At 47.4% G+C, this 26,250-nt stretch overlaps 1 protein-coding gene across 1 annotated transcript in view; it reads left to right on the top strand.

Moving 5' to 3' along the window:
- LOC147123998 (putative ATP-dependent RNA helicase DDX60) overlaps nt 1-15,398 on the top strand; it is a 217,424-nt gene extending 202,026 nt beyond the window's left edge. Inside the window, exons 35-37 of the mRNA XM_085975509.1 lie at nt 721-872; nt 1,623-1,685; nt 9,684-15,398. Coding sequence (XP_085831635.1) covers nt 721-872; nt 1,623-1,685; nt 9,684-9,789 — 321 coding nt within the window. The 3' untranslated portion in view covers nt 9,790-15,398. The remainder of the gene's footprint in view (nt 1-720; nt 873-1,622; nt 1,686-9,683) is intronic.
- Nucleotides 15,399-26,250: the final 10,852 nt, after the last annotated feature.

The following is a 26,250-nucleotide window of genomic DNA, read 5'->3' as shown; positions in this document are numbered from 1 at the left end:
CAAACAAAAATTAAAAAATCAAGAAATGTGCAGTATACAGTAATTGGGTACTCACCTACAGAATGTTGTGTTAAATGGATGGTGGAAGATGCTTGATTAAGTACAGTATTACCAGTTGAGGGTAATCCATAACTCTTCAATGCAGCACGGTGGCATAGTGGTTAGCACTGTTGCCTCACAGCGCCAGGGACCCGGGTTCGAATTCGGCCTCGGGTGACTGTCTGTGTGGAGTTTGCACATTCTCCCCGTGTTTGCGTGGGTTTCCTCCGGGTGCTCCGGTTTCCTCCCACAGTCCAAAGATGTGCGGGTTAGGTTGATTGGCTATGATAAAAATTGACCCTTAGTGTTAGGGGGATTAAATAAGTGGGGTTATGTGTTGGTGTAGGGGTTACGGGGATCGGGTGGGATATGTGTCGGTGCAGGCTCGATGGGCCGAAATGGCCTCTATCTGCACTGTGGGGTTTCTGTGATTCTGTGATTCTGTGACTTCCGACAGTGCCAAGAAGCCGAGTAGTGGCTGTTTGGAGAACTACCCCCACTGACTAGCTCGGCCACCGCGGGAGACTCGGACTCGGCAACATTGCCGGTTATTGAGGTGTTGTTTTCGGAGTGAGAATTTTGCCGGTTAATAGAGAATTCCGGATATTTAGGTGCCGTTTAAACGTGAAGTTTCCTGTACTCGCACAATTACAACACGGATCTACTTTTTGCCTCTTCCAGATTATTTTCCGCACACTTGGAATTCATGCGCACAACATCCCTGTTCTACACCTGAAGTGCTACGACGGGCAAGGCCGACGGATGCCACTTAATGCCTACGCGCTCGACTTCTACAAGCACGGCTGCTTAAACACTTTGGTATCCAACAACGGGTGAGGAGCAATCGCCTAACGGTGTTTTTATGCTGCAGATTAATATCTCAATCGCACCAAGCTGCCCATTTCTGTCTCTGCCCCTTGCCTCAGCTCATCCGCTGCTGAAACCCTCATCCCTGCCTTTCTCACCCCTAGGCTTGACCATTCCAACGCTCTCCTGGCCGTCCTCCCACGTTCTACCCTCCGCAAGCTTGAGCTGCGTAAACTCGGCTGCCCCGTGTCCTAACTCGCACCGAGTCCCGTTCACCCCGTCGCCCCCTGTTGCTCGCTAAACCTACATTGGCTCCAGGTCCGGCAACGCCTCGATTCTCCATCCTCATGTTCAAATCCCTCCCTCGCCTCCTCGCGCCCCCCCTCCCTAGCTCTGTAATCTCCTCCAGCCCCACAACCCCTCCGAGAGCTTTCCGCTCCTCCAACTCTGGCCTCTTGCGCATCCCCAGCTTTCCATCGCTCCACCATCGGCGGCCGTGCCTTCAGCTGCCGAGGCCCCAAGCTCTGGAATTCCCTCCCTAAACCTCTCCGCCTCTTTCCTCCTTTAAGACGCGCCTTAAAACCTACCTCTTTGACCAGGCTTTTGGTCACCTGTCTTAATTTCTCCTTATGTGGCTCGGTGTCAAATTTTGTTTGATAATCGCTCCTGTGAAGCGCATTGGGACGTTTTACTACATTAAAGGTGCTATATAAATGCAAATTGCTGTTGCTTCTTTAAACAGTAGATTTATACTTATTCCCTCTTTGATCCATTAGGCTAAATAGAGGAGATGCCTTCAATCTGATCAAAGATTTCACATTGGTAATTGCTGCAATCAGGTAAAATTCTGTTTGTTTTTCAATTAACGCTGACTCCTTATTTTATTTTAATTCATTTTATTTAATCGCTAACCTGCAGAATCTTAAATCGAAACTTCGAAAGGTACAGGACTGCGAAACATAGGAACATAAGGAACAGGAGGAGGCCATTGAGCTCCTCGAGCCTGTTCCGCCATTCAGTTAGATCAGGGCTGATCTGTATCTTAACTTCATTTACCCACCTTGGGTCCGTAACCCTTAATACCCTTACCCAACAAAAATCTCTCAATCTCAGTTTTGAAATTTTCAATTGACCCCCCCCAGTCTAAACAGCTTTTTGGGGAGCGAGTGTTCCAGATTTCCACTACCCTTAGTGTGAAGAGGTGCTTCCTGATGTCACACCTGAACGGTCTGGCTCTAATTTTAAGATTACGCCCCCCTTGTTCTGTACTGCCCCCCACAACCCCCGACCCACCAGAGGAAATGGTTTCTCTCTATCTATCCTAACAACTCCTTTGTAGTCTATTGGGAAATTTCCCACAAAACTAACACCTCTCAATCAACCACTTCCTTAAATATCCATCCAATTCCCCCCTACATGTTCCAGCTCCATCTGCCTCTACTGACTCCCCGGCCATTTCACTTCACACAAACGCCTTCCTCTGCCTAGTTGATGCTTAACTGCCCTCTGAAATGGCCTAATGAGCCACTCAGGTGTTACAGGCAATGTTGTTGGGACATTGTGACCGGTTCTGGGGGAGGTGGGACCTGTACAGGTCGGATGGGTTGCACCTCAGCCGAGCCGGTACCAATGCCCACGTTGGAGTGGAGGGGGTGGCGGCGGGGGGCGGGGTTGCTTGTGCTGTTGGGGAGGGTTTAAACTAATTTGGCACCAGGATGTAGCATTAGAAAGGAGAAACAAGGTGCACAAAGGATTGGGAGAGACAGATAGCACTAGAGTAAGAAATAGTAAGGTATTAGATGGGGTCAGACTAAAAGAGAATGCAAAAAGGTCTAAGATAGGTTTACAGTGCATGTGTGTGAATGCACGAAGTGCGGTAAATAAGGTTGGTGAGCTGCAGATGCAAATAGACGCATGGGAATATGATGTCGTGGCAATAATGGAGACCTGGCTCCAAAAAGGGCAGGATTGGGTACTAAATATTCCTGGATATAAGGTCTTCAGGAAAGATAGGGAAGGAAAGAAAGGAGATGGGGTGGTGGTATTGATTAAGGAGAATGTTACAGTGCTGGAGAGAGAGGATGTCCTGGAGGGGTCAAGGACAGAATCTATTTGGTTAGAGTTGAGAAACAATAGAGGTGCCATTACACTACTAGGTGTATTCTATAGGCTGCCAACTAGTGGGAAGGATATAGACAAGCAAATTAGCAGGGAAATTACAGAGAGGTGCAAGAACTATAGAGCAGTGATAATGGAGTCTCCAACTATCCTAATATAGACTGGGCTAGTAAGAGTGTGAAGGGCAGAGAGGGGGAAGAATTTCTGAAGTGTGTTCAGGAGAACTTTCTTGATCAGTACATTTGTAGCCCAATGAGGAACAAGCCGTTGCTGGATCCGGTTCTGGGGAATGAGGTGGGTCAAGTGGAGCAAGTGTCAGTCGGTGAACATTTAGGGAACAGTGATCATAGTATCATAAGGTTTAGATTAGCTATGGAAAAGGACAAGGAGCAATCTAGAGTAAAAATACTTAATTGGAGGAAGGCCAATTTCAGTGGGTTGAGAATGGATCAAGAATCAAAGATTGGCAGGCAAAACTGTAATTGAACAATTAAAGAGGAAATAGTTCGGGTACAGTCGAGGTACATTCCCAAGTGAGAACCAGGCCGAATATAGAACGAGGGGAAGTGAAAAAGGAAATAAGAGGGGCAAAGAGAGAATATGACAATAGATTGGCAGATAACATAAAAGGGAATCCAAAAGTCTACTACAGGCATATAAATAGTAAGTGGGTAATAAGAGGAGGGGTGGGGCCGATTAGGGACCAAAATATAGCCCTATATTTGGAGGCAGAGGGCATGGCTGAGGTACTAAATGAGTACTTTGCATCTGTCTTTACCAAGGAAAAATATGCTACCAATGTCCTAATGAAAGAGGAGGTAGTTGAGATACTGGATGGGATAAAAATTGATGAAGAGTAAGTACTAGAAAGGCTGTCTGTACTTAAAGCAGATAAGTCACCAGGACCAGATGGGATGCATCCTCGGATGCTGAGGGAAGTAAAGGTGGAAATTGCGGAGGTACTGGCCATAGTCTTCCAATCCTCCTTGGATACCGGAGTGGTGCCGGAGGACTGGAGAATTACAAATGTTACACCCTTGTTCAAAAAAGAATGTAAGGATAAACCCAGCAACGACAGGTCAGTTAGTTTAACCGCAGTAGTGGGGAATGTTTTAGAAATGATAAAAAATTAACAATCACTTGGACAAGTGTGGACTAATTAAGGAAAGCCAGCATGGATTTGTTAAAGGCAAATCGTGTTTAACTAACTTGATTGAGTTTTTTGATGAAGAAATAGAAAGTGTTGATGAGGGCAATGCGGTTGATATGGTGTACATGGACTTCCAAAAGACATTTGAGTAAGTGCCACATAATAGACTTGCCAGCAAAGTTGAAGCCCGTGGAATAAAAGGGACAGTGACAGCATGGATACAAAATTGGCTAAGTGACAGGAAACAGAGCAGTGGTAAACGGTTGTTTATTGGACTGGAGGAAGGTACACAGTGGTGTTCCCTAGGGGTCCCTAGGGGTCGGTACTAGGACCACTGCTTTTCTTGATATATATTAATGACTTAGACTTGGGTGTACAGGGCACAATTTCAAAATGTGCACATGACACAAAGCTTGGAAGTATAGTGAACAGTGAGGAGGATAGTGATAGACTTCAAGAGGACGTAGGCAGGCTGGTGGAATGGGCGGACACGTGGCAGGTGAAATTTAACACAGAAAAGTGTGAAGTGATAGATTTTGGTAGGAAGAATGAGGAGAGGCAATATAAACTAAAAGGTACAATTCTAAAAAGGGTGCATGACAGAGAGACCTGGGGGTATATGTATACAAATTGTTGAAGGTGGCAGGGCAGGTTGAGAAAGAGGTTAAAAAAGCATACGGGATCCTGGGCTTCATAAGTAGAGGTATAGAGTACAAAAGCAAGGAAGTTATGATGAACCTTTATAAAACACTGGTTCAGCCTCAACTGGAGTATTGTGTCCAATTCTGGGCACTGCACTTTATGAAGGATGTGAAGGCCTTAGAGAGGATGCAGAAAAGATTTACGAGAATGATTCCAGGGATGAGGGACTTCAGTTACGTGGATAGACTGGAGAAGCTGGGGTTGTTCTCCTTAGGGAGATTTGTAGGGAAATGGTGTTAGGAAAATTGATGGGACTGAAGGCCGATAAATCCCCAGGGCCTGATAATCTACATCCCAGGGTACTTAGGGAAGTGGCCCTAGAAATAGTAGATGCATTGCTGGTCATCTTCCAGAACTCGATAGACTCTGGAACAGTACCCATGGATTGGCGGGTAGCTAATGTTACCCCACTATTCAAAAAAGGTGGTAGAGAAAAGGCGGGGAATTATAGACCGGTAAGCTTGACATCGGTAGTGGGGAAAATGCTAGAGTCCATTATAAAAGATGTAATAGCAGAGCACTTGGAAAGCAGTGACTGGATCGGACAAAGTCAACATGAATTTACAAAAGGTAAATTATGCTTGACTAATCTACTGGAATTTTTTGAGGATGTAACTGGTAAAATAGATAAGGGAGAACCAGTGGATGTGGTGTATTTGGACTTTCAGAAGGCTTTCGATAAGGTCCCGCATAAGAGATTAGCGTGCAAAATTAAGGCACATGGGATTGGGGGCAAGGTATTGACTTGGATAGAGAACTGGTTGGCGGACAGAAAGCAAAGAGTTGGAATAAACGGGTTGTTTTCCGAGTGGCAGGCAGTGACTAGTGGGGTACCGCAAGGATCGGTCCTAGGACCCCAGCTGTTCACAATATATATTAATGATCTGGACGAGGGAATTGGATGTAATATCTCCAAATTTGCAGACGACACAAAGCTGGGTGGGAGGGTATGCTGTGAGGAGGATGTCGTGAAACTCCAGTACGATTTGGACAGGTTGGGTGATTGGGCAGAAACACGGCAAATGCACTATAATGTGGATAAATGTGAGGTTATCCACTTTGGTGGCAAAAACAGGAAGGCAGATTATTATTTGAATGGCAATAGATTGGGAGAAGGGGAAATGCAAAGAGACCTGGGTGTTCTTGTGCACCAGTCGCTGAAGGTAAGCATACAGGTGCAGCAGGCGGTTAAGAAGGCAAATGGTATGTTGGCCTTCGTAGCAAGAGGGTTCGAGTACAAGAACAAGGATGTCTTGCTGCAGTTGTACAGGGCCTTGGTGAGACCACACCTTGAGTATTGTGTGCAGTTTTGGTCGCCTTATCTGAGGAAGGACGTTCAGGCCATGGAAGGAGTGCAGCGAAGATTCACCAGGCTGATACCTGGGATGGCAGGAATGACATATGAGGAGAGATTGTGTCGATTGGGCTTATACTCACTGGAGTTTAGAAGATTGAGAGGGGATCTCATCGAAACCTATAAAATTCTGTCAGGCCTGGACAGACTGGATGCAGGAAGGATGTTCCCGATGGTCGGGGAGTCCAGAACCAGGGGTCATAGTCTAAGGATAAGGGGTAAGCCATTTAGGACTGAAATGAGGAGGAATTTCTTCACCCAGAGAGTGGTGAACCTGTGGATTTCTCTGCCACAGAGGGCGGTGGAGGCCAGTTCATTAAGTATATTCAAGAAAGAGTTGGATGTATTTCTTAAGGCTAAAGGGATCAAGGGATATGGGGAGAAGGCAGGGACAGGGTACTGAATTTGGATGATCAGCCATGATCTCATTGAATGGCGGAGCAGGCTCGAAGGACCGAATGGCCTACTCCTGCTCCTATCTTCTGTGTTTCTATGTTTCTATGTTGAGAGGAGATTTGATAGAGGTGTTCAAAATCATGAGGGGTCTGGACAGCGTAGATAGAGGGAAACTGCTCCCATTGGCGGAAGGGTCATTAATGAGACTGAAGGCCAATAAATCTCCTGGACCTGATGACCTACATCCTAGGGTTTTGAAAGAAGTGGCTATAGAGATAGAGGATGCATTGGCTGTCCAAAATTCCATAGATTCTAGAACGGTTCCCAGGAATTGGTAGTTAGCAAATGTAACCCCACTATTTAAGAAAGGAGGGAGAGTGAAAACGGGGAACTACAGACCAGTTAGCCTGATATCAGTAGTAGGGAAAATGCTAGAATCTATTATTAAGGATGTGGGTAACAGAGCACTAAGAAAATAATAATAGGATTGGGCAGAGTCAACATGGATTTATGAAAGGGAAATCGTGTTTGAGAAATCTGTTTAGAGTTTTTTAAGGTTGTAACTAGCAGAATAGATAGGGGGAACCAGTGGATGTGGTGTATTTGGATTTTCAGAAGGCATTCGATAAGGTGCCACACAAGAGGTTATTAAACAAAATTAGGGTTCATGGGGTTGGGGGATATATATTAGCATGGATTGCGGATTGGTTAACGGACAGAAAACAGAGAGTAGGAATTAGCGGGATATTTTCGGGTTGGCAGGCTGTAACTAGCGGGGTACCGCAAGGATCAGTGCTTGGGCCTCAGCTATTCACAATCTACAGCAATGATTTGGATGAGGAGACCAAATGTAATATATCTGAGGCTGGGGCTGAGGCTGAGGCTGAGACAGGGGCTGAGGCAGGGGCAGGGGCTGAGGCTGAGGCAGGGGCAGGGGCTGGGGCAGGGGCTGAGGCTGGGGCAGGGGCTGGGGCAGGGGCTGAGGCAGGGGCTGAGGCTGGGGCAGCGGCTGAGGCTGGGGCAGGGGCTGAGGCTGGGGCAGCGGCTGAGGCTGGGGCAGGGGCTGGGGCAGGGGCTGAGGCTGGGGCAGGGGCTGAGGCTGGGGCAGGGGCTGAGGCAGGGGCTGAGGCTGAGGCTGGGGCAGGGGCTGAGGCTGAGGCTGAGGCTGGGGCTGGGGCAGGGGCTGAGGCTGGGGCAGGGGCTGAGGCAGGGCCTGAGACAGGGGTTGAGACAGGGACAGGGGCTGAGGCCTGAGACAGGGGCTGAGACAGGGGTTGAGACAGGGGCTGAGGCCGGGGCTGGGGCTGAGACAGTGGCTGAGGCAGGGGCAGGGTCTGAGGCAGGGCCTGAGACAGGGGCAGGGGCTGAGGCCGGGGCTGGGGCTGAGGCAGGGCCTGAGACAGGGGCAGGGGCTGATGCCGGGGCTGGGGCTGAGACAGGTGCTGAGACAGGGCCTGAGTCAGGAGCAGGGGCTGAGGCTGAGGCCTGAGACAGGGGCAGGGGCTGAGGCAGGGCCTGAGACAGGGGCAGGGGCTGAGGCAGGGCCTGAGACAGGGGCAGGGGCTGAGGCAGGGCCTGAGACAGGGGCAGGGGCTGAGGCCGGCGCTGGGGCTGAGACAGGGGCTGAGGCAGGGGCAGGGTTTGAGGAGGGCCTGAGACAGGGGCAGGGGCTGAGGCCGGGGCTGGGGCTGAGACAGGGGCTGAGGCAGGGGCAGGGGCTGAGGAGGGCCTGAGACAGGGGCAGGGGCTGAGGCCGGGGCTGGGGCTGAGACAGGTGCTGAGACAGGGCCTGAGTCAGGAGCAGGGGCTGAGGCTGAGGCCTGAGAAGTGTCGGTAGAATCTGTAACACAGGGTGAATTCACACTACAAGTAGAATATCCGCAGGAGGCTCTTCCAATCGACCAATCAACGGAGGTACACGTCGTTGCCCCAGGGTTTCTGCGAATCTCCCACCAAAGTTACACCAGAGGGTCAGGAGAAACCCCTGCGGAACTTCAAACCTTGGTATCAGTGCAACAAGGGTTTTGGCTTCGTGCTGACACTAACCTTGCGGCGCTTCTCAGAGGTGCTAAAGCCCAACCCGACTCTGAGATAGAGAAGAATGTTCCTATATTCTCTGGAGTTTAGAAGAATGAGAGGTGATTTCATTGAAATGTATAAAATTCTTATAAGTCTTGACAAGGTGGATGTTTCCCCTGGCTGGGGAGTCTAGAACCAGGGGTCATAGTCTCGGGATAATCCTGCTCCTATTTCGTGTGTCTAATTCTGTTAGATTCAGGAGATGGTTCTGTGATAGTGGATTGGCGGTTAGGATCAGATCAGCCATGATCTTATTGAATGGCGGAGCAGGCTCGAGGGGCCGATTGGCCTACTCCTGCTCCTATTTCTTATGTTCTTATAAGGGGTCGGCCATTTAGGACTGAGATGAGGAGACATTTCTTCACTCAGAGGGTGATGAATCTTTGGAATTCTCTACCCCACCGGGCTGTGGAGGCACAATCGTTGAGTATATTCAAGACAGAGATCGATAGACTTTTGGACTTTTTAAAAAATTCATTCATGGGATGTGGGCGTCGCTGGCAAGGCCAGCATTTATTACCCATCCCTAGTTGCCCTTGAGAAGATGGTGGTGAGCCGCCTTCTTGAACCGCTGCAGTCCCTGTGGTGAAGGTTCTCCCACAGTGCTGTTAGGGAGGGAGTTCCAGGATTTTGACGCAGCAACGATGAAGGAACAGCCGATATACTTCTAAGTCAGGATGGTGTGTGACTTGGAGGGGAAGTTGGAGGTGGTGGTGTTCCCATGCGCCTGCTGCCCTTGTCCTTCTAGGTGGAAGTGGTCGCGGGTTTGGGAGGTGCTGCCGAAGAAGCCTTGGTGAGTTGCTGCAGTGCATCTTGTAGGGGAATCAAGGGATATGGGGCTAGGGCTGGAAAGTGGAGTTGAGGTCGAAGATCAGCCATGATCTTATTGAATGGCGGAGCAGGCTCAAAGTGGCCAAATGGCCAACTCCTGCTCTGAATTCTTATGTTCTTAAAACTTTCCATTGAATCCCCAGTACTAAACGCCACCTGATTTGATTGTTCATGTCTAACACTACCCATTGCTTTCTGTTTTTGTAGCACTTCCCTCACAGACCTGTGCGATAATAAAAACGATCCCGTTGTATTAGCATTTCAGCAACTGGACAAGAGCTACATGAGAAAGTTCAAGATGGAATACAGCTAATAGCACTGATATGAGAAGTTAGACCACAGCACTTGCCTACGTAACAATGGTCACTGCGCTCAAGGCTAATTCATTGTACCTGAAGTCCTTTGGGATGTTTCTGAGATGTGATAAGATGTTATCTTTTTCTTGCAGAAGATATTGTCCAAACTAAGAACATAAGAAATAGGAGCAGGAGTAGGCCATTCAGCAACTCGAGCCTGCTCCGCCATTCAATAAGATCATGGCTCATCTGATCTTGGCCTCAACTCCCTCCACTTTCCTGCCCGCTCCCCATAAGCCTTGACTCCTGTTTTTCAAAAATCTGTCAATCTCCACCTTGAATATATTCACTGACTCCGCCTCCACAGCTCTCTGAGGTAGAGAATTTCAAAAGGTTCACGACCCTCTGAGAGAAGAAATTTCTCCTCATCTCTGTCTTAAATGGGTGACCCCTTATTCTGAAACTATGCCCCCTAGTTCTAGATACCCCACGAGGGGAAACATCCTCTCAGAATCTACCCTGTCAAGCCTCCTCAGCATCTTATATGTTTCACTAAGATCACCTCTCCTTCTTCTAAACTCCAGTGAGTATAGGCCCAACCTGCTCAACCTTTCCTCATAAGACAACCCTTTCATCTCAGGAATCAGCCTAGTGAACTTACTCTGAACTGCCTCCAATGCAAGTATATCCTTCCTTAAAGAAGGAGAACAAAACTGTACGCAGTACTCCAGGTGTGGTCTCACCAATGCCCTGTGCAGCTTAGCAAGACTTCCCTACTTTTATACTTTATCCCCCTTGAAATAAAGGCCAATATTCCATTTGCCTTCCTAATTACTTGCCGTAACTGCAAGCTAACTTTTTGTGTTTCGTGTACGAGGACACCCAGATCCCTCTGTACTGCCGCATTCTGTAGTCTCCCTCCATTTAAATAATATTTTGCTTTTTTATTCTTCCTACCAAAGTGGATAACCTCACATTTTCCCACATTATACTCCATTTGTCAAATTTTTGCCCACTCACTTAACCGATCTATATTCCTTTGCAAACTCTTTCTGTCCTCCTCCCAACTTTCTTTTCCACCTATCTTTGTATCATCAGCACATTTGGCAACAGTACACTCGGTCCCTTCATCCAAGTCATTAATATAAACTGTAAATAGTTGAGGCCTCAGCACTGATCCCTGCGGCACCTTATCGAATGCCTTCTGGAAATCCAAATACAGTACATCTACTGGTTCCCCTTTATCCACCCTACTCGTTAAATCCTCAAAGAACTCCAGTAAATTTGTCATTAAACCATGTTGACTGCTTGATTGTATTATGATTTTCTAAATGTCCTGCTATTACTTCCTTAATAATGTATTCCAGCATATTCCCAATGACAGATCTTAGGCTAACTGGCCTATAGTTTCCTGCTTTCTGCCTCCCTCCTTTCTTGAATAAGGGCGTTACATTTAGGTTTTCCAATCCGCTGGGACCTTTCCAGAGTCTAGGGAATTTTGGTAGATTACAACCAATGCATCCACTATCTCTGCAGCCACATATTTTAAGACCCTAGGATGCAGGCCATCAGGTCCAGGGGACTTGTCAGCCTTCAGTCCCATTAGTTTGCCAAGTACTTTTTCTCTAGTGATAGTGATTGTTTTAAGTTCCTCCCTCCCTTTTGCCCCTTGATTATCTACTATTATTGGGATGCTTTTAGTGTCTTCTAACATGAAGACAGATACAAAATATTTGTTCAAAAGTCTCTGCCATTTCCCTGTTTCCCATTATTAATTCCCCAGTCTCATTCGCTAAGGGACCAGCATTTACTTTAGCTACTCTCTTCCTTTTTATATACCTGTAGAAGCTCTTACTGTCTGTTTTTATATTTCTTGTTAGTTTGCTCTCATAATCTATCTTCACCCTCTATTATTTTTTTAGTCGTCCTTTGCTGGTTTCTAAAAAATTCCCAATTCTCTGGCCTACCACTAATCTTCGCAATATTGTATACCTTTTCTTTCAATTTGATACCATCCTTTACTTCCTTAGTTAGCCACGGATAGTTCATACTTCTCATACAGTCTTTCCTTCTCACTGGAATATACCTTTGCTGAGAGTTATGAAATATCTCCTTAAATGTTTGCCACTGCTTATCTACCGCCTTACCCTTTAACCTATTTTCCCAGTCCACTTTAGCCAACTGTCTTCATACCTTTGTAATTGCCTTTATTTAAGTTTAAGACACTCGTTTCAGACCCAAGTTTCTCACCCTCAAACTGAATGTGAAATTCTATCATGCTATGATCACTCTTCCTTAGACGATCCTTTACGATGAGATCATTAATTAATCCTGTCTCATTACATTACCAGATCTAAAATAGCCTGCTCCCTGGTTGGTTCCACAATGTATTGTTCTAAGAAACTGTCTATGAATACACTCTATGAACTTGTCCTCAAGGCTACCTTTGCCAATTTGATTTGTCCAATCTATATGTAGATTAAAATTGCACATGCAGTACCTTTCTTACAAGCCCCCATTAGTTCTTGATTTATACTCCATCTTACTGTGTAGCTACTATTAGGGAGTCTATAAACAACTCCTACCAGTGACTTCTTTCCCTTATTATTTCTTATCTCCACCCACACTGATTCTACATCTTGATCCTCTGAGCCAAGATCATTTCTCACCACTGTACTGATCACATCCTTTATTAACAGAGCTACCCCACCTCCTTTTCCTTTCTGCCTATCAAACTCAAGTCATAAAGAGAGCACTGGTGTGCTCAAGGATAGTTATAATGTACACGTTAGCGGAATTGTAAAATACTCAATTGTAAAGCATTCTTTAACCTAGAACCATTGAACCTTACAGTACATATGGCCTGCCACATCTTTGCTGGCTCTATCCTATCCACCCCCCCTGCCCTTTCCCCATACTCTCTTTTAAGTTTTTCCTTTTCAAACATGTATCCCCTTTCGTTTTAAAAGGTATGATGGATTGTGATTCCGGTAGGACATTCTAGGTCTTAACAACTTGCCAGATTAACAAATTCTCCCAACCATTCCCTTCATGCTTTTGGTGATGACCTTAAATTTATGTCCTATAGTCTTGTTTCGTAACAATGGTCCTGCATCATACCAACGATCTTGTATCGTACCAATGGTCCTGTAATGTACCAATGGTCCTGTAATGTATCAATGGTCCTGTAATGTATCAATGGTCCTGTATTGTACCAATGGTCCTGTAATCGTACCAATGGTCCTGTAATGTACCAATGGTCCTGTAATGTACCAATGGTCCTGTAATGTACCAATGGTCCTGTAATGTACCAATGGTCCTGTAATCGTACCAATGGTTCTGTAATCGTACCAATGGTCCTGTAATGTATCAATGGTCCTGTATTGTATCAATGGTCCTGTAATGTACCAATGGTCCTGTACTGTACCAATGGTCCTGTAATCGTACCAATGGTCCTGTAATGTATCAATGGTCCTGTAATCGTACCAATGGTCCTGTAATCGTACCAATGGTCCTGTAATGTACCAATGGTCCTGTACTGTACCAATGGTCCTGTAATGTACCAATGGTCCTGTAATCGTGCCAATGGTCCTGTAATCGTACCAATGGTCCTGTAATCGTACCAATGGTCCTGTAATCGTACCAATGGTCCTGTAATGTATCAATGGTCCTGTAATCGTACCAATGGTCCTGTAATCGTACCAATGGTCCTGTAATGTACCAATTGTCCTGTACTGTACCAATGGTCCTGTAATGTACCAATGGTCCTGTAATCGTGCCAATGGTCCTGTAATCGTACCAATGGTCCTGTAATCGTACCAATGGTCCTGTAATCGTACCAATGGTCCTGTAATGTACCAATGGTCCTGTAATGGTACCAATGGTCCTGTAATCGTACCAATGGTCCTGTAATGTACCAATGGTCCTGTAATGTACCAATGGTCCTGTAATGTACCAATGGTCCTGTAATCGTACCAATGGTTCTGTAATCGTACCAATGGTCCTGTAATGTACCAATGGTCCTGTAATGTATCAATGGTCCTGTATTGTATCAATGGTCCTGTAATGTACCAATGGTCCTGTACTGTACCAATGGTCCTGTAATCGTACCAATGGTCCTGTAATGTATCAATGGTCCTGTAATCGTACCAATGGTCCTGTAATCGTACCAATGGTCCTGTAATGTACCAATGGTCCTGTACTGTACCAATGGTCCTGTAATGTACCAATGGTCCTGTAATCGTGCCAATGGTCCTGTAATCGTACCAATGGTCCTGTAATCGTACCAATGGTCCTGTAATCGTACCAATGGTCCTGTAATGTATCAATGGTCCTGTAATCGTACCAATGGTCCTGTAATCGTACCAATGGTCCTGTAATGTACCAATTGTCCTGTACTGTACCAATGGTCCTGTAATGTACCAATGGTCCTGTAATCGTGCCAATGGTCCTGTAATCGTACCAATGGTCCTGTAATCGTACCAATGGTCCTGTAATCGTACCAATGGTCCTGTAATGTACCAATGGTCCTGTAATGGTACCAATGGTCCTGTAATCGTACCAATGGTCCTGTAATGTACCAATGGTCCTGTAATCGTACCAATGGTCCTGTAATCGTACCAATGGTCCTGTAATGTACCAAATACCTCTTTGAATAACTCCCACTGTTTTGTCTGTAGGTTTCACCAACCAGTAGTTTTTCCCCAATTTACCTAATTACACCCTCTCATAATTTGGAACACCTCGCACACCGCTGGTACTTTATCTTCCTCCTCTACTCCTTTAACAACTCTGCCACTTCCTTATTGCTGATTACAGCAGCACCTGGGTCTGTCTTGAATGGGCCCTCATTCCCCTTTGCCAATCTCTTTCTCTTTATCATATTTATTAAAAATACCTTTTCTCAAATCCCTTGCAAGTTTATTTTTCATACTCCCTTTTTTGCACCTCTTATTAATATCTTTGTATCCCTTTTGTTGCTTGTTGTAGCTCTCCCAGTCTGTGGGATTTCCACTTTTCCTTGCATTTTGTGTAAGCCTGTGAGCTTGATGCCGTCTCTTACCTCGTGTGTTGACCATGCTTGCTTAACTGCACAAGTGGAGACTTAAAGGAGTAGAAATTGGTCTCGCGCGGCGGTGCCAAACCAGGCGGTATCGGATCGTCCGCCCGTTATACGCAGCGCCCGATATTTATTTCCATTGACCGCAACGCAGCTGAATACCAGTCGCTGCGTATAACGACCGGCGGCCGATCCGATCCGATCCCGCCTGTTCCGCGCCACCAGCCAAGACAAATTTCTACCCCCACGTGGTCTTTTACGGGTCTGCACTGGCCTTGTATTGTCCTAAATATCTTTTTGGATAACTCTCACTGTTTACCCATGAGGAGTTCAGCACGGGGTTAAATCAAAGGAGGGAAACACTGGAAGGATTGTACCATCATTCAAGTAAGGAGCGAAGATCCAAGTAGGAAGACTTGCATTTAGACATGGTACTTAACAGGAGCTCTTTACTGCCAATAATTCCCGTTGGAGAAATATGGAGGAAAGAAAACTCAGTTTGCTTATAATTTCCTTAATGTCTGGATTATTGCTTATCGGAATAAAAACCTACCCTTTAGCCTGGTGGTTCCATCTGTTGCCTTGATTTTTTTTTTAGATTACATTGAATCCACAGCACAGCAATGGGCCATTCGGCCCAACCAGTCCATGCCGGTGTTTATGCTCCACTCGAGCCTCCTCCCACGCCTCTTCATCTCACTCTATCAGCATAACCCTCTATTCCCTTCTCCCTCATGTGCTTGTCTAGCTTCCCCTTGAATGCATCTATAATATTCGCTTCAACCACTCCCTGTGGTAGCGAGTTCCACATTCTAACCACTCTCTGGGTAAAGTTTCCCCTGAATTCCCTATTGGATGTATTGGAGGCTATCTCATGTTAATTAAAAAAAAAAATTATTCTGGGGATGTGGGTGTCGCTGGCGAGGCCAGCATTTATTGCCCATCCCTAATTGCCCTTGAGAAGGTGGTGGTGAGCTGCCTTCTTGAACCGCTGCAGTCCATATGGTGAAGGTGCTCCCACAGTGCTGTTAGGGAGGGAGTTCCAGGATTTTGTTTCTCGTAGTGGTTAGTTACAACTGAGTGACTTGCTCGGCCATTTCAGAGGGCATTTAAGAATCAACCACATTGCTGTGGGTCTGGAGTCACATATAGACCAGACCAGGTAAGGATGGCAGATTTCCTTCCCTAAAGGACATGTGAACCAGATCGGTGGTGCGGAGTGAAGGGTGAGACGGAGTGAAGGGTGAGACAGAGTGAAGGGTGAGACAGAGTGAAGGGTGAGGCTGAGTGAAGGGTGAGGCTGAGTGAAGGGTGAGGCTGAGTGAAGGGTAGAGTGGAGTGAAGGGTGAGGCGGAGTGAAGGGTGAGGCGGAGTGAAGGGTCGACTGGAGTGAAGGGTAGAGTGGAGTGAAGGGTGAGGCGGAGTGAAGGGTGAGGCGGAGTGAAGGGTGAGGCGGAGTGAAGGGTGAGGCGGAGTGAAGGGTGAGGCGGAGTGAAGGGTGAGGCGGAGTGAAGGGTGAGGCGGAGTGAAGGGTCGACTGGAGTGAAGGGTCGAGTGGAGTGAAGGGTGAGGCGGAGTGAAGGGTGAGGCAGAGTGAAGGGTGAGGCTGAGTGAAGGGTGAGGCTGAGTGAAGGGTGAGGCTGAGTGAAGGGTGGAGTGGAGTGAAGGGTGAGGCTGAGTGAAGGGTGAAGTGGAGTGAAGGCTGAGGCAGAGTGAAGGCTGAGGCAGAGTGAAGGGTGGAGTGGCGTGAAGGGTGGAGTGGAGTGAAGGGTGAGGCGGAGTGAAGGGTGAGGGAGTGAAGGGTGAGGCGGAGTGAAGGGTGGAGTGAAGAGTGGAGTGGAGTGAAGGGTGGAGTGGAGTGAAGGGTGTGGCGGAGTGAAGTGTGAGGCGGAGTGAAGTGTGAGGCGGAGTGAAGTGTGAGGCGGAGTGAAGGGGGGCGGAGTGAAGGGTGAGGCGGAGTGAAGGGTGGGGCGGAGTGAAGGGTGGGGCGGAGTGAAGGGTGGGGCGGAGCGAAGGGTGGGGCGGAGCGAAGGGTGGGGCGGAGCGAAGGGTGGGGCGGAGCGAAGGGTGGGGCGAAGCGAAGGGTGGGGCGGAGCGAAGGGTGGGGCGGAGTGAAGGGTGGGGCGGAGTGAAGGGTGGGGCGGAGTGAAGGGTGAGGTGGAGTGAAGTGTGGGGCGGAGTGAAGGGTGGGGCGGAGTGAAGGGTGGGGCGGAGTGAAGGGTGGGGTGGAGTGAAGGGTGGGGCGGAGTGAAGGGTGAGGCGGAGTGAAGGGTGAGGCGGAGTGAAGGGTCGAGTGGCGTGAACGGTGAGGCGGAGTGAAGGGTGAGGCTATGCTATTTTCCCTCTTAGGTGCGCGGGTGTGCAGATGCCCATGGATCTGAAAGCTCCCGTACCCTTAAATTCTCAGGCTGCGCACTGGACAGCTGGCGAATACTGAACCAGCGGGAAAAGGCCAGAGCGCTTAGAGAATGGCCCCGGAAACTCACAGAGCCGATCCGAATTGGAATGGCCTTTGGTAAGAGCACTGGGACCTGGCGAGCATTGCCTTGGATGGCCGTTGACTAATGGTGGCCATGGGAACCCCCAATCCTCTGCGCCCCAGCCTCCTCTCCATCTACCCCGCTGATTTCCCCGCTGAGAGTGCGCCTGCTCCCCAGGGCCGCGGTGCGTTCAAAAGAGAGCAACAGTCGGACTCAGTGGAACCAGGAGGCGCGCTAGCTGCGATTAAATGGTGCTGGGCCCCGCGGCTCTGACTCGGGGCCTGAGATGTGCTCGCCCCTGTTCAGTTTCCAGTGCCTGCTCCCCGCAGGGAGGCAGCCTCCGACCGCACTTTGGATCAGCACACCGCAGGGAGCCTGACCGATAACAACAACAGCAGCAACATAAGTCACCGGTTCTTTGGGTGTGCCAGTTGTGTGCTGAATTATTTTGATGAATGCTCTTTTTTCGGCTCATCGAAGTGACGTTGAAGATTGTATTCAGGTGCCTGATAAGGCTCTCATGGTCACACTCGTGTTACAGCGCTGCCCTTCCAGATCTGGGACTAGGGTTTGAATCTGTTGTGGAGAGAGGAAAGGAAAGTCCCTGGTCTTCTGCTTCCAAAGGCCCAGGCAGTATTTCCTAGTGTCTAGACACAAAAGGCATCAAGGGGTATGGGGAGAGAGCGGGAATATGGTATCGAGATAGAGGATCAGCCATGATCATATTGAATGGCGGAGCAGGCTCGAAGGGCCGAATGGCCGACTCCTGCTCCTATTTTTCTATGTTTCTGAATCACACAACTTTACATCAGTTATGGAATCATTCTGAAGGCTGAAATTCCAGGTACAGCGAACATAGAAGTAATGATAGAGATTGGGGATATTGGACTCTCACACAATGAAACATTGGAAGAGGTTTAAATCTGACTCTGTGTAGTTTCCAGTGGACATTAATCCTCAGACGGAAGACCACTCAGTGAAGTGAATTCAGGAAAGTGAATCGTTAAAAATAACAACAAAAAATGTTGGAAACACACAGCAGGTCAGGGCAGCATCGAGGAGAGAGAAACAGAGTTAACGTTTCAGGTCGATGACCCTTCGTCAGAACTGGAAAAAGTTGGCGAAGTAACAGATTTTTAAGCAGGTGTAGGGGCACGGAAAGGGAGGAGGGGAGGAAAGAACAAAAGGGGAAGGTCTGTGATAGGCTGGAAGGCAGGAGAGATTAAAAAACATAGAAACATAGAAGATAGGAGCAGGAGTAGGCCATTCGGCCCTTCGAGCCTGCTCCGCCATTTAATGAAATCATGGCTGATCATCCAAATTCAGTACCCTGTCCCTGCCTTCTCCCCATATCCCTTGATCCCTTTAGCCTTAAGAAATATATCTAACTCCTTCTTGAATATATTTAATGAATTGGACTCAACTGCCTTCTGTGGTAGAGAATTCCACAGGTTCACCACTCTCTGGGTGAAGAAATTCCTCCTCATCTCAGTCCTAAATGGCTTACCCCTTATCCTTAGACTATGACCCCTGGTTCTGGACTCCCCGCCATCGGGAACATCCTTCCTGCATCTAGTCTGTCTAGTCCTGTTAGAATTTTATAAGTTTCAAAGAGATCCCCTCTCATTCTTCAAAACTCTAGCGAATATAAGCCCAGTTGACCCAATCTCTCCTCATACGTCATTCCTGATATCCCAGGGATCAGCCTGGTGAATCTTCGCTGCACTCCCTCCATGGCAAGAACATCCTTCCTTAGAGAAGGTGACCAAAACTGCACACAATACTCAAGGTGCGGTCTCACCAAGGCCCTGTACAACTGCAGCAAGACATCCTTGTTCCTGTACTCGAATCCTCTTGCTATGAAGGCCAACATACCATTTGCCTTCTTTAACCACCTGCTGCACCTGCATGCTTACCTTCAGCGACTGGCGCACAAGGACACCCAGGTCTCGTTGCACTTCCCCTTTTCCCAATCTATTGCCATTCAGATAATCTGCCTTCCTGTTTTTGCCACCAAAGTGGATAACCTCGCATTGATCCACGTTATATTGCATCTGCCATGCATCTGCCCAATCACCCAACTTGTCCAAAGGGATGATGGTGCAAGGCAAAAGGAGATGGTAATGGGACAAGTTAAGAAACAAAAGATGACTCTAGATGAAGTGTAAATGCTGATGGCTGAATCATCAACAGTTGCCATGTGAGAAAAAAAAGGGGAAAAAAAGATAGGGGCAGAGGTTCTGATCTGAAATTGTTGAGCTCTATGTTGAGTCCAGAGGGCTGTAAAGTGTCTAATCGAAAGATGAGGTGCTGTTCCTCGAGTTTACATTGAGCTTCATTGGAACAGTGTAAGAGGCCGAGGACAGAGAGGCCAGAGTGGGAGTGGGGCGGAGAATTAAAGTGACAGGCGACCGAAAACTCGGGGTCATGCTTACAGACTGAACAGAAGCGTTGCGCAAAGCAGTCACCCAATCTGCGTTTGGTCTCCCCAGTGAAGAGGAGACCGCATCATGAGCAGAGAATACAGTATATTAAATTGTACGAAGTACAAGTAAATCGCTGTTTCACCTGGAAGGGGTGTTTGGGGCCCTGGACAGTGGGAAGGGAGGAGGTAAAAGGGCAGGTGTTGCATCTCCTGCGCTTGCACAGGAAGGTGCTGGGCAAAGGGGAAGGGGTGTTGGGGGTGATAGAGGAGTGGACCAGGGTGTCACAGTGGGAGCGGTCCCTTCGGAATGCTGAAGGTGGGGAGGAAAGGGGAAGATGAGTTTGGTGGTGGGATCATGCTGGAGGTGGCGGAAATGGTGGAGGATGATCTGTTGAATGTGGAGGCTGGTGGGGTGAAAGGTGAGGACAAGGGGAACTCTGTCGTGGTTCTGGGAGGAAGGGGGAGGGGTGAGGGCAGAAGTGCGGGAAATGGAACGGACACGGTCAAGGGTCATGTCAACCATAGTAGAGGGGAATCCTCGGTTGAGGAAAAAGAAGACATACCAGAAGCACTAGTATGGAAGGTGGCATCGTCAGAGCAGATGCGGCGGAGATGGAGAAACTGGGAAAATGGAATAGAGTCCTTACAGGAAGCAGGGTCAGAGGACGTGTAGTCCAGGTAGCTGTGGGAGTCAGTGGGCTTATAGTGAATGTTGGTTGATAGCCTATCCCCAGAAATGGAGACAGAGAAGTCGAGAAAGGGAAGGGAAGAGTTGGAGATGGACCATGTGAAGGTGAGGGAAGAGTGGAAATTGGAAGCAAAGTGAATTAAATTTTCTAGCTCAGGGCGAGAGCAAGAAACGGCACCAATACAGTCATCAATGTACCTGAAATAGAGATGAGGGAGGGGACCTGAGCAGGATTGGAACAAAGAATGTTCCATATATCCCACAAAAAAGTAGGCATAGCTAGGACCCATAGCAACACCTTTAATTTGGAGGAAGTGAGTGGAATCAAAGGAAAAGTTGTTCAATGTGAGAACAAGTTCAGCCAGGTGGAGGAGTATTACGTCCGTGAATGATTTAGACACGGACAGCAGGAGTTGAACAAAACAAGTCATTACTGATGGAAGTCAATAGTGAAACTGAAAACAACAGTGGCTCACTAGCGCCTTTTATACAGGGGTGGTCACTGCCGGTACTGCAGTCTGAGACCAGTTATTCTCTTAAAGGTACATACACAACAATTCCTCCCCTTTTAGATAAACAGTACATAACATTCATTTAACAACTAAATGATAACTAATTACAATCATAATTACGGTTGCTAGATACATTGGTTAAGTTTAAGCAATTATAAGTTCAGTCTTTGAGGAGGCTTCCTGATTCTGTCGGGATAACGCCTCTTTGGGGTATCAGGTTCTTCTGGCAATGTTGAGTCGGGATCAATGTCGTTGTTTGGTTCATCTGCTTCCAATATTACCGGTTCTGCGGTAGCTGCAATTGGAACATCGATTTCATTACCAGGTGTATCAGATCGTGGTGTGGAGTTGACGTTTTCCAGTGACTCTAGAATCTGGTCAGCATAGCGTCTTACAATGCTCTCCCCAATGTCCACGGTATACATGAGAGGTCCTTGCCGTGTACAAATCGTTCCTGGCTGCCATTTCTCAGTGCGGTAGTCCCGGGCCAAAACTGGTTGACCTCTCTTAAAACTCCTGGTCGGCCTTTCATTCATATTCTGAAACTGCCTGTTCTCCACATCTCTTCGGACGTTTGGCTTAACCAAATCCAAGCAGCATCGTAGTCTTTGATTGAAGAACATCATGGCTGGAGTTTGGTTGGTAACCGCATGTGTCGCATTCCGGTAGGCAAACAAGAAGTTGTCCACCTTGTGTTGTAGGGGTATATCTTCATTACACATTGCCTTGATAGCCTTCTTGAATGTTTGGACAAACCTCTCGGCCGATCCATTAGTGGCTGGATGATATGGGGCAGATGTGTAATGCTTAACACCATTGTTCTTTAAGAACCTCCGGAACTCTTCAGACACAAACTGTGGGCCATTGTCAGAGCAAATCTGTTCAGGCAGCCCATTCCTGGCGAATATGGTTCGTAAAACTGTGATAGTTTTTTTCCATGGTGGTTGAGGACATTTTTACTACCTCTGGCCACTTTGAATGTGCATCCACCGCAATTAAAAACATCGAGTCCATGAAGGGACCAGCAAAATCAATGTGCACCCTTTGCCATGGAGATGAGGGCCACTCCCATGGATGCAGAGGAGCTTGTGGTGGGGCGTTTTGGACCTTCTGGCATCCTGCACAGCTCTTGGTCATCTCTTCGATTTCTCTATCGATTCCCGGCCACCACACAAACGCTCTGGCTAAGTTTTTCATTTTTACCCCACCCAGATGACCCTCATGAAGCTCATTGAGCACTCTATCCGTCAACTTAGGTGGAATTACTACTCTGGATCCACACATCAAGGTTCCTCTGCACACTGACAGCTGTTCTCTTCTCGGCGAGAATGCTGGCAGCAGTTGTTCGCCATGTGCTGGCCATCCCTTCACCGTTAAATCATAGACCCGTGATAGTGTCGGGTCATTCCGTGTTTCCTTTCCTATGTTTGCATTCGTCACAGGGAGACATTCGACTATGGTCGAGTGGAATAACTCCATTGGATCCACTGCAAGGTCTTCTTCTTCCACCGTCGGCAACGGTAGGCGTGACAATCCATCAGCATTTCCATGCTGTTTAGTTTCTTTGTACTCGATGTCATATTGGTGTACCCCTAGGAAAAGGGACCACCTCTGCAGCCGTTGTGCTGTCATTATCGGTACGCCCTTCTGAGGGTTGAAAATGGAGACAAGAGGTTGATGATCGGTTAGTAGAGTAAATTTTTGACCGTGCAGGTAGTGATTGAACTTCTTCACCCCCCACACTAGGCTGAGGGCCTCTCTGTCAATCTGGGCGTAGTTATGCTCGGCAGAAGTTAACGAGCGTGACGCAAATGCTATCGGCCTCTCGAAACCATCAAGGAATTTATGTGACAGTACCGCCCCAATGCTGTAGGGGGACGCATCACACGCCAGTCTGATCGGCAGTGCTGGGTTGTAGTGAGCCAATACTTCCCTTGAAGTGATTAAGTCCTTACTCTCCTGAAAGGCCCGCTTACAATCATCGCTCTATTTCCATACTACCCCCGCTCGTAGCAGGGCGTTCAGTGGGTGCAGAATTGTCGACAAATTCGGCAAAAACTTATGGTAGTAATTCACCAATCCGAGGAATGACCTCAGTTGCGACATATTTTCAGGCGCTGGGGCCTTAACAACCGCTTCAATTTTGTCAGGGGACTTATGTAACCCCTCTTCATCAATCACGTGGCCACAATACGATATCTGTTTCTTAAAAAATTCGCACTTGGGGCGGTTGGCTCGCAACCCATGTTCCGGTAGTCTAGTGAGCACCTGTTCTAGGTTGTTAAGGTGTTCACTGTCATCTTCACCTGTCACAAGGATGTCGTCCAAGTAACACTGAGTCCCCGGAATCCCTTGCAGGACTTGTTCCATCGCTCTTTGCCATATCGCCGGAGCCGATGCTACTCCGAATACCAATCGATGATACTGGTAAAGACCTTTGTGAGTGTTTATCGTGAGATACTTCCTAGAGGACTCTTCAACCTCCATCTGCAAATATGCTTGTGCTAGGTCAATTTTTGTAAAACGCTTCCCTCCAGACAGTGAGGCGAAGATGTCTTCTATCCTTGGAAGAGGATATTGTACTGTGTGAAGGACTGGGTTCACCGTCACCTTGAAATCCCCACAGATGCGAATCTTCCTTGGCTCCCCGGACTTATTGCTTAACGTTTTCTTCATGACAGGAACGATGGGTGTCCCCCACTCGCTCCAGTCGACCTTAGACAACACGCCTGCCTTCTCCAGATTCTCCAGCTCTGCCTCGACGGCTGGGCGAATTGCATATGGTACCGGTCTTGCTTTGAAAAACTTGGGAACTGCATTCTCTTCTATTTTTATCGAGGCTGTTACGCCTTTAAGCGTGCCCAGTTCTTGTTGAAATACCTCTTTGGCGTTAGCTAAGATCGTTGACAATCGTCCAGGAGTGACGTCTTCATCTTTTTTACCGTCCACCGTCATTGCATGAATGGAGTGCCAATCTAAGTTTATCTTCCTGATCCATTCCCGTCCCAATAACGGTGGTCCACCATTTGGCAGTATGTAGAGATACAATTTCCGTATTTTCTTGCCGTTGTATTCGACAGGCACCCTTATTTTTCCTCTGGGGTATACTTTTTGCCCCGTATACGTCGTCAAGACGATGGATGTCTCTCTCAAGGGTATGTGTGAAAATAGCCGCTCGTAGTCTCGTCTCTCTTTAGAGAGAGTAAGATAGATAAGCTAAATACGTGGCTTGAGCAGTGGTGCAAGGGAGAGGGATTTAAATTCCTGAGGCAGTGGAACCAGTTCTTGGGGAGGAGTGACCTGTACCAAGGGGACGGTCTACACCTGAACTGTGAGGGAGCCGATGTCCTCGGGGTAATATTTTCTAGGGCGGTTCGGGAGGATTTAAACTAATTTGGCAGGGGGATGGGAACCTAGGTAGTGGAAAAGAGGGAAGTCATATGAAGTCAGAAATAGATGGTAGAAAGGTGAGAAGCAATAAGCAAAGGAGAGAAACACAAAGGGCCAAACTAATTCATAATGAGAGTGTGAAAAAAGCAAGCCTGAAGGCTTTGTATCTTAATGCTAGAAGCATTAGGAACAAGGTGGATGAATTAGTTGTGGAAATAGAGGTAAACAAGTATGATTTGATTGGGATTACAGAAACGTGGCTGCAGGGTGGGCAAGGCTGGGAACTTAACATCCAGGGATATACAATATTTAGGAAGGATCGGCAAAAAGGTAGGGGAGGTGGGGTAGCATTGCTGGTAAAGGAGGGGATTAATGCAATGGAAAGGAAGGATATTAACTCGGATGAAACGGAATCTGTATGGGTAGAAATGAGAAATAGCAAGGGGAGGAAAACGTTAGTGGGTGTGATATATAGGCCTCCAAATAGTAATATGGAGGTGAGGGAAGGCATAAAAAGGGAAATTAGAGAAGCGTGCGATAAGAGCACAGCTGTCATCATGGGTGACTTTAATTTACATATTGATTGGACTACCCAAATTAGTAAAAATTCTGAGGAGGAGGAATTCCTGGAATGTTTTCGGGACGGTTATCTGGACCAATATGTCGAGGAGCCGACTCGAGATCAGGCCATTTTAGACTGGGTATTGTGCAATGAGAAGGGACTTATCAGCAATCTTCTTGTACGAGGCCCCTTGGGTCAGAGCGATCATAATATGATCGAGCTCTCAGTCGAGATGGAGATTGAGGAAATTGAATCAGAGACTAAGGTCCAGAACTTAAATAAAGGGAATTACGAGGGTATGAGACGGGAATTGGGTAAGATTGATTGGGTGGTGTTTCTGGGGGGATTGACAGTGGATAGACAATGGCAAGCATTCAAAGATAGAATGGAAGAATTCCAGAACATGTTTATACCGGTTTGGCATAAAAATAAACCTAAAAAGGTGACTCAACCGTGGATAACGAGGGAAATTAGGGACAGCATAAAATAAAAAAAAAGGGCATATCAACTGGCAAAAAAAAGCACCAGACCGGAAGATTGGGGGCAGTACAGGATACAGCAAAAGAGGACAAAGGGATTAATCAGGAAGGGGAAAATAGAATACGAAAGTAAACTTGCAGCAAACATAAAGACAGACTGCAAAAGCTTTTATCGGTATATCAGGAGGAAAAGACTGGTAAAATCCCAAGTCGGTCATAGAGTCATAGAGTAATACAGCACGGATAGAGGCCCTTCGGCCCATCGTGTCCGCGCCGGCCATCAAGCCCTGTCTAATCTAATCCCATATTCCAGCATTTGGCCCGTAGCCTTGTATGCTATGGCATTTCAAGTGCACATCCAAATGCTTCTTAAATGTTGTGAGGGTTTCTGCCTCCACAACCCTTTCAGGCAGTGAGTTCCAGACTCCAACCACCCTCTGGGTGAAAAAGTTCTTTCTCAAATCCCCTCTAAACCTCCCGCCCTTTACCTTGAATCTATGCCCCCTAGTTATTGACCCCTCTACTAAGGGAAAAAGCTCCTCAGCATCCATCCTATCTATGCCCCTCATAATTTTGTACACCTCAATCATGTCCCCCCTCAGCCTCCTCAGCTCCAAGGAAAACAAACCCAACCTGCCCAGTCTCTCTTCATAGCTGAAGCGCTCCAGCCCTGGTAACATCCTGGTGAACCTCCTCTGCACCCTCTCTAACGCGATCACATCCTTCCTGTAGTGTGGCGACCAGAACTGCACACAATATTCCAGCTGTGGCCTAACCAGTGTTTTATACAGGTCCATCATAACCTCCTTGCTCTTATATTCAATGCCTCGGCTAATGAAGGCAAGTATCCCATATGCCTTTTTTACCACCTTATCCACCTGTT

The sequence above is a fragment of the Somniosus microcephalus genome, chromosome 1 (genome assembly GCF_052327205.1).
Source record: "Somniosus microcephalus isolate GS21.2 chromosome 1, FLI_Smic_1.0, whole genome shotgun sequence".
Classification (NCBI taxonomy): Eukaryota; Metazoa; Chordata; class Chondrichthyes; order Squaliformes; family Somniosidae; genus Somniosus; species Somniosus microcephalus.
The sequence above is the reverse complement of the archived record's forward strand: the minus strand, read 5'-3'. Positions and strand labels throughout refer to the sequence as shown.